Source organism: Nilaparvata lugens, chromosome 5, assembly GCF_014356525.2.
Source record: "Nilaparvata lugens isolate BPH chromosome 5, ASM1435652v1, whole genome shotgun sequence".
NCBI lineage: Eukaryota > Metazoa > Arthropoda > Insecta > Hemiptera > Delphacidae > Nilaparvata > Nilaparvata lugens.
This window is the reverse complement of record NC_052508.1, coordinates 35253990-35263749: the sequence shown is the minus strand read 5'-3', so window position 1 is coordinate 35263749 and position 9760 is coordinate 35253990. Positions and strand designations below refer to the sequence as shown.

General features: G+C 37.6%; 1 protein-coding gene across 1 annotated transcript; it reads left to right on the top strand.

The window, feature by feature from the left end:
- The first annotated feature begins 557 nt into the window (after window positions 1-557).
- LOC111053644 (uncharacterized protein K02A2.6-like) lies at window positions 558-1472 on the top strand. The gene has a single exon (XM_022340562.2). It carries the CDS (start codon window positions 558-560, stop codon window positions 1470-1472), a length of 915 nt encoding a protein of 304 aa, XP_022196254.2.
- Window positions 1473-9760: the final 8288 nt, after the last annotated feature.

Below are 9760 nucleotides of genomic sequence, written 5' to 3'. Positions count from 1 at the left end.
CAGCAGAACAACACTACTCTCAACTGGATAAGGAAGCTACTGCTGTATATCGGTGTGTCAAGCGCTTCTTCCAATATTTATATGGGCGGAAGTTTACATTGATTGTTGATAACAAACCGCTACACATGATTTTTCACCCAGGAAAAAATCTTCCGACTATGACAGTTGGTCGTTTAATGCGTTATGCTGCTTTTCTGAGTGGATTTGACTACCATATCAAGCATAGACGATCTGAACTTCATTGTAATGCTGATTATCTGTCATGATCACCAATCACTTTGGAGGTTCCATGTGATGATGAAGATGATCTACTTCTGGCACAAACTGTTCAGTCCATTTCATCTAATACTATTAAATCTGACATCATCAAGCAAGAAACTGATGCTGATCCTGAACTCTCTTTTCTTAAGGCAAATCTACTTACCGGCACGGTACAGAACCCAGAATTTTGCCTTCAGCATGGAATTATTTTCCGGGGAGTGAGAGTGGTTATTCCAAAGACGTTCCAGCCTCGAGTACTACAGGATCTTCATGACACTCACACAGGGGTTGTAAAGATGAAGGCATTGGCCCGCAAACACTGCTATTGGAAAAATATTGACAAAGACATCGAGGCAGCAGTGAGAAGCTGCAGGAGCTGTTGCGAATTCAAAGCAGATCCAAAGGAGGCACCTCTACATGTGTGGGATATACCAGAGTCCAACTGGCAATGTGTCCACATGGACTATGCAGGCCCATACAAAGGTAACGATTACCTCATCCTAGTTGATGCCAAGTCAAAGTGGCCTGAAATTGCAGTGACAGCTACTCCACCAACTACAAATTCAACAATTAGGATGTTGAGGGAAATATTCTCTCACAATGGACTTCCAGAGATCCTGGTCAGTGACAATGCCACACTTTTCACTTCCAATGACTTTCGAGCATTTTGCAAACAAGATGGAATAAAACAAAGATTTATTGCCCCAGGCCACCCAGCAACAAATGGATTGGCTGAATGCCACGTCCAGACTTTCAAGAAGAAACTTAAGACAATGACATCTGATGAAGGCACTCATCATGAGAAGTTCCATGCAGCTCTGTTCAGACTGCGTGTTACACCATTGGAGTCAGGAGAAACACCAGCAGAACTCCTCATGGGTCGTCCACTACGAACACATCTAGACATCTACAAACCCACTATCCCTGACATCAACCTAGCAGTCCAACCACCACCTGAACTAGTCCATCATTTGCCCTTAGGAGCCAGGGTGCAGGCTCGTAACTACACCACATCAGGCAAGTGGTGCTATGGAACCATTGTAGAATGTCTTGGTAGGCTCCACTACCTTGTTGAACTGGATGAAGGATACACAATCAAGAGACACATCGATCAACTTCAACTATGTGAAATTCCTCTCACCAAGAATGCACTTGACCAGTCTTCTCCAATTGTTACCTTGAAGATACCTGACTTCAGACCAAGACAATAATTGTACAGCAACCAACAAGATGTTCCAGTGTCTGGTCAAGAATATCACCAACCAACTGACATGAACACGGATTTGACACAACATGCCCTGCAACCACCTCAAAATGCAGACATGCAATAGAGAACACCCATGTCAACAACTGGAGCTGTTGAGCAACAGGTTGATCCCAGTTCCAGAGCCCAGGACCAGCCTAGGCATTCCAACCGAGAGCAAAGACCAGTCAATAAATTGAACTTGTAATTATTATTATCATATCATAGGGGAGAATTGTTATATATATTTGAACTACCGCCAACACAGAGTAGCCAACATAAAATATTGCACAGAAATGAAGAAAACACTGATTCAATTTATTACCAACAACTTTTATTATACATGAATATGATATGATTATTACAACATTATATACACACAATTACAAACATTTGCATTATAATCTAAATTATTATCTATTGTACATTTCTACACTACAACATTCAAAAAGATCAGACAGGCATTGGAAACACAAACTCAGACACATTCATGAAGGCGCTGTTCACCTGTCTAGCATTTTTCTATTCTGTATCATATGCGATTTAACAATATACAGTGTTCAATAAAGATCATTGAAATAATTCTATGAGAGTTCTTATTCTTTCAAAAAATACACAACACCTAATCTCATAACATACTACTTGTAGAAGAGATGTTTAACTGTTTCATAATAATTCTCATTAACTCAGGGTATAATTACAAATTGTGGATTTCAGAGATCAATACAACAGTTCATGAGCGAGTTCTATAACCAAGGGGTCACTAGTTATTCTATTAAAAAACAAATCAACTGTCAGCTGGATTATAAATTACATTCAAAATTTTTATATAAATATAAGTAGCCCTTACAAAGAAAGCAAGTAATATTGGAGTATGGAGAAAATTCCTCCTACTCTCATAATATTATTATCCTGAAGAGAACACAAATTGAGTCAGCTGTACTTCGTCTATTTTTGCAAATTGGTTTTTAATGCCTAAGGACATTGAGGACCAGTTTCCGAGCTCGGGATTTAATTAAGTTCTATACTTTAAACAGCTAGAGTTAGAAAATTTGCTTTCCAAAATGGGGCGTAGTTGTAGTCCACAGTTACATCTGGTAACACCTAATATTATTGCTGGCGCTGTATTCTATTGTAATGCTCGATCATAGTACTTTTAGTCAGTCTACTGCCAAACTTCACCGAGAGCACTTCTCTCTTATTCGCTGTATATTTTATAACACGTTCACTGCCATGAGATGCGCAGGTGCTATACTCAGGCTTTCATACGCTTGAGGCCATGAGTAACACATTGGCCACTCAATCACTGTTTCTCTCAGGCCAGGTGATGCGCTGGCACTACTCAGCCTTCTATTCTCATCAGGCCATGAGTAAACACGGTGGCTACTCATGCAGCTATTTCTTCCAGGCCATGTGTAGCCATGCTCTCTACTCAATATCCATTGAAACTCATATGATGACGTAGGTAATGGCCTGCTGATTATCACTGTCATATTTCCAATGCCATACAAGTAAGCATCTTCGCGTTCTTCATGACTAAAGAAGGCACTGAATTGCAGCTTTGTTTACACCAATCTCTGGTATATCTACAGTAAGCTGTTCAGATCGCAAAGTGCTGTGTTTTAGCAATATTCCAATGCAAATCGGTTCTCATTTTATATTCCATACCCTATTTTTGGTTCACTGAAATCCTACTAAGGTTCTAAACAGTATTTACAGTTAACTGCGGTAGTTTCTAACCTGAAATTAGGCTAATAAAATTTTTTAGACTATTTCTGTGTATGTGATTAAAGTGACTTAGGTTATAGTGAGTTGAAGATTATGAAGTGAGATTTGTTTGTTTTGTAGAAAATTATAGGAAAATACTTCAAATAAATTACTTTTTCATAGTCGTAAATCTTGTACTAGATTCATTTTTTTCTAAATTTATTACATTTTACCATGGAGTTGAAAGACTTGATAAATTCACAAATATTTATTTCATAGACTACTTTCTTATCAGTGATCGAAATTTGTTATAAATATTGTTTACCATACTTTTATGATGGATATTCCAGGCCCCAGTGGTTTACAAAAACGCAGTTAAAAAAGGAAGAGACTTTCTGATGATGAACTTTTACATTTATTGCTAAGTGATGAGGACAGTTCTATTTCCAGTAATTTTTCAGATGGTTCAGATTCTGAGCCTGAACAGATTGATGATTCATCAGATGATCAAGATGTTGACTCTCTGGACCAGACCAATAACCCAGCTCCGGCAGTGAAAGTCACTGATAATGACTGGCAACAAGAAGTGGATGTCACTAAAATTCCATTCCATATTAAATTAACAGGACAGGAGAAATATATTTATCACAATGATTACCCACAAAATAAAAGAGGACTTGAAGATTAGTGATGTATATTGTCGTTTCTTTGATACTGAAATTATGCAGATAATCGTTATCACATACACCCTGAGTAGCTTCAGAGGTGGGTGATTGATACCCAGGTGTTGCTCCTGGATGACTTAGCTCAGTTGTAATGTGGGCGGGGAAAGGAGGCAAGTCGAAGTTCCTCTTCTTCCTTCTTTGTGCCTCAGCTGGCATGGACAGCACCTCCTGGTGCTTTTGACAGCGTGAAGGTCGCTCTCTTCTCTGATGACACCACTTCGAGATAATTTTGTATTGGCCTTATGGCCTCGGTTCCGCTCCAGTATAGAAGGAAGAGGAAGGATAGACAGGAGGGATGGCAGCTAATGGGCCGCTGTGCCCAGGGAGGATAGAAGGATAGGGACGGCAGCCAACGGGTCGCTGTGCCCTGGGAGGATAGATAGATAGATAGATAAATGACTTTTATTTACACTTTACAATAAGGATGGGAGGATAGAGACGGCAGTCAACGGGCCGCTGTGCCCTGGGAGGATGGAAGGATAGGGACAGCAGCCAACGGGCCGCTGTGCCCTAGGAGGATGGAAGGATAGGGATGGCAGCCAACGGGCCGCTGTGCCCTGGGGAGATGGAAGGATAGGGACGGCAGCCAACGGGCTGTTGTGCCCTAGGAGGATGGAGGGATAGGGATGGCAGCCAACGGGCTGTCATCACCCATGTATATTTTTCCAGAAATATACAAAAACGGTTCTACCGTACAAATGGCAACCGGAGATTAGGCAACAGTGTATGAGCGAATGACCGTGAGTAGTTCTCGCGGGAGCGGGTGCGTCTGACTATTGACACAGAATTACAATTATAGGAGTTTTCTCTGCTATTGACTACTGATACCTTCCCTTTCATTTGCAATTCTCTAAACTTAATTCTCCGCCCACTACTCCTTCACAGGCTTCCTCACTCGCTATTTCTCTCTCTCACTATGTCTTTCTTTATTTCTTCCTTCCTTGAGTTTGTGTTTATGTTTCATTTTGATGCAGTGATAATATCATCAGGAAACAACATTAAACAACATAATTCCATGAACGGATATAACTCTATAGTGATCTATGTCTATAAAATCAATAGTATTTTCAACCATTATAATCAATGATTCCAGTCCATATAACTTGATTTCTTATGGATGGAGTGAATAATTAATCTTACAGATTGAATAATAATGTAGATCAAAACTACTCATATCTATATTTTACCCTCATTACTATCCCAATTGACATAAGAGTTTCACGGAAATGAAATGGTACCATATAATGTTAATGATTCCATTATAATATTATCCAAGTCAAAAAGTATAATTGGTAGATAATCTTCAATTCTATTTTTCTCTTACTTTCCACATGGTCTCTTAACCCTATACAGGTGTATACAAATTCGGCAGTGCGGTCAGAAATTCCCAAATTTAGTATACAAATTCGGCAGTTTTAAGAAAAAGATCCCTCTTGAGTGTTATATAAACTCGGCTATTTTTCTCAGGTATGAAAACTCGGCTATCCTTGTCAGGGCCCTACAAACTGGACAATCAAACTTTCTATTTAAGATGTATTCGACTCTCAATAGATGTAAATGTATAAAAAAGTATGCCATTTTCGTAATAGGACTTATTATTATCAGAAGATTAAAACATTCATTTATCTCATAGCATTTAATGGCTACGGGTGACCAGCCACGGTAATCAAACATTAAATATTATGAAGAATGACCAATCGAATATATATTTCATACGTTTAATGAATGCATGGTGAAGAATATAGAATGATCCCATTTAATTTCAACAGTGTCTCCGTCACATTTACATCAATCATTTAGTAAGAGTCATGATCGAGAATCAGTATGCGATGAATTTTAGTCGGTGTTCAATTAAAATAACTACTCCCATCTCCCATGTAGAAACAATGTATTTCTTGCATCAAACTAATTGATTTTGAAATATTTCTTGCCCTATCTGTGACTTGTTGATCGAGGTCTTCGTATTTAATTTCCTACTTCATATGCCACATTCATGTAATTATTTCCTATAAGATATAAATATTTCTTCAACAAGATCATATGAAATAATATCAGTTTTCCATATTATAAAATTAATGAATGATAGACTAAGAATAACAATCTTATAACTAACAATATAGGATTATACATTGTAAATGATGGAGTAATATTCTATTGTAGTGTTGAATTCCAACAGAACCTTGTAAATCTCATAGAAATTGTTATCTGTCAGTATAAGAGTTGTTGAAATCCACTTGAAAACTGGAAAGGACGATTCGAGATTAATAATTATTTGTTAGATCACTTGATTGAGTGGTGTCATGTGCGTTTCATGGGAAGGATCATGGTGATGAGTGGAAAGGGTTTGTACAAGCAAGCACGAAATACAAATAGGTGTATTATGTAGTCCCTGCTCAATCTTTACAAAAATTACCGAGTTTGTATGACACTTTTTGAGGGTCCCATGAAATTCTGAAATTCCTTTGACCATTACTGCCGAGTTTCTATGCACCCTCCAATACTCTCTTGCTCTCTTGTACAAGCTCTCTAAATCCCTATCATTTGCTATCTTCTATCGTTTGCTATCTTTTATAATTTCTTTATCTTACTCTCTTTTACCCGCTCAAAAACTCATGGGTTTGTCTGATGAAGAGAACCTGACTCTCGCACCCTCTTTCTCTTTATTTCCCTCTTTCTTCAAATAAGTCCTTCCAGTATTTATGCTTTGGTCAATCAATTGAATAATGAATTAGTATCATTTTCAACTATCATAACCTAGAATTCAAGCGAACGTATTTTGTAATTTATATTAAATGAAAAGAAAAGATATTGTCAAACCACAAATTAATAAAAAATCGAGATACCGGTTTCGGTTGTTACACCATGTCACATTATTTTTTATATTTAAATAACGATTAGCCTCCTGCTTGGCATCAGTCGGTAGAGCATGAAATATTTCAATAATTATAATAATTAGGTCGTGGTTTTTTATAGGATACAGTCTCATAAAAATCTTTATAGGTCCAGATATGAGCTTCCACAATAATTCTGATAATTCATTAAAAAAAATATATATAATACTTATCCTATAGTATTGAGGAATTAAAATAAATCGCACACCATAAACAATTTGATACATATATTAACAAATATTGCAAAAATAAATCAGAGAAAAAATATATAGAGCGATAAAAAAATATATAAATATAAAATAGAGCAATAATCGAAATCAATAAAATATCACAGGCTAAATACTATTCTCTAAATTTTATAGCACGAAACGTTACCATGTGCTTTTATTTTATGATCATATGCATCTATTTGCATGTAGCTGCGATATCAGCTTGCTAATACTTGTCGACTTGGACAATTCCATGAAAAATAGATTTCTTAAAAATCAGCTTGATAAATTGACAACTAGTAATCCAAATATATATATTAAACTCTATGGTATCTAATAGATTTCTTTGTAATGAATATATATTTTATCTCAGGGTACGAGATTTGGCATCTGACGGAATAAATAGAGCAATTCATCTAGTGAATCTGAGCTACAACAAACTATCGTAAATTATATTGCAGAGATTGAAGATCATATGAATATGTATTAACAGCCTAGATTTTATACTTCTTTGATTTATAGAACTTCTGATATGTATTGACTAGTTACTTTCCAATAAAATACCTTTAATATATATTTACTTGCACAAGTATTTTTTACTAAATTCTTAATTCTTAAGAAAACCCTTTCGACGAGCTATATGTAATTTCGAAGCACTGAGGGTGCCCTATCACTATTTCAATATTTCTCACTCACGTGTCGAAATTTTCTTATGAGCTGGTGATGTCGATCCAACTCCTGGTGGTCCTGGACTATTGCAGCCGGAGTCGTCTCTTCCAAGGGGTTACAAAATTATTTAAAAATGGAAATGACTTTTGCTTTATAAGAGCATCACAAAGTCTTATAAGAAATTTAGTAATTCAATTTAACTTTAAATTATTACAAGATATAGCAAGGTATTACGCTCTATAATTTTTAGTGACCTCTCATGGTGGCATTTGGCAGGCGAGTGTCGGTTCTCCTTTCTCAATTTTACAATTCTCATTTCCGACAGTGAAAGTCACTGATAATGACTGGCAACAAGAAGTGGATGTCACTAAAATTCCATTCCATATTAAATTAACAGGACAGGAGAAATATATTTATCACAATGATTACCCACAAAATAAAAGAGGACTTGAAGATTAGTGATGTATATTGTCGTTTCTTTGATACTGAAATTATGCAGATAATCGTTATCACATACACCCTGAGTAGCTTCAGAGGTGGGTGATTGATACCCAGGTGTTGCTCCTGGATGACTTAGCTCAGTTGTAATGTGGGCGGGGAAAGGAGGCAAGTCGAAGTTCCTCTTCTTCCTTCTTTGTGCCTCAGCTGGCATGGACAGCACCTCCTGGTGCTTTTGACAGCGTGAAGGTCGCTCTCTTCTCTGATGACACCACTTCGAGATAATTTTGTATTGGCCTTATGGCCTCGGTTCCGCTCCAGTATAGAAGGAAGAGGAAGGATAGACAGGAGGGATGGCAGCTAATGGGCCGCTGTGCCCAGGGAGGATAGAAGGATAGGGACGGCAGCCAACGGGTCGCTGTGCCCTGGGAGGATAGATAGATAGATAGATAAATGACTTTTATTTACACTTTACAATAAGGATGGGAGGATAGAGACGGCAGTCAACGGGCCGCTGTGCCCTGGGAGGATGGAAGGATAGGGACAGCAGCCAACGGGCCGCTGTGCCCTAGGAGGATGGAAGGATAGGGATGGCAGCCAACGGGCCGCTGTGCCCTGGGGAGATGGAAGGATAGGGACGGCAGCCAACGGGCTGTTGTGCCCTAGGAGGATGGAGGGATAGGGATGGCAGCCAACGGGCTGTCATCACCCATGTATATTTTTCCAGAAATATACAAAAACGGTTCTACCGTACAAATGGCAACCGGAGATTAGGCAACAGTGTATGAGCGAATGACCGTGAGTAGTTCTCGCGGGAGCGGGTGCGTCTGACTATTGACACAGAATTACAATTATAGGAGTTTTCTCTGCTATTGACTACTGATACCTTCCCTTTCATTTGCAATTCTCTAAACTTAATTCTCCGCCCACTACTCCTTCACAGGCTTCCTCACTCGCTATTTCTCTCTCTCACTATGTCTTTCTTTATTTCTTCCTTCCTTGAGTTTGTGTTTATGTTTCATTTTGATGCAGTGATAATATCATCAGGAAACAACATTAAACAACATAATTCCATGAACGGATATAACTCTATAGTGATCTATGTCTATAAAATCAATAGTATTTTCAACCATTATAATCAATGATTCCAGTCCATATAACTTGATTTCTTATGGATGGAGTGAATAATTAATCTTACAGATTGAATAATAATGTAGATCAAAACTACTCATATCTATATTTTACCCTCATTACTATCCCAATTGACATAAGAGTTTCACGGAAATGAAATGGTACCATATAATGTTAATGATTCCATTATAATATTATCCAAGTCAAAAAGTATAATTGGTAGATAATCTTCAATTCTATTTTTCTCTTACTTTCCACATGGTCTCTTAACCCTATACAGGTGTATACAAATTCGGCAGTGCGGTCAGAAATTCCCAAATTTAGTATACAAATTCGGCAGTTTTAAGAAAAAGATCCCTCTTGAGTGTTATATAAACTCGGCTATTTTTCTCAGGTATGAAAACTCGGCTATCCTTGTCAGGGCCCTACAAACTGGACAATCAAACTTTCTATTTAAGATGTATTCGACTCTCAATAGATGTAAAT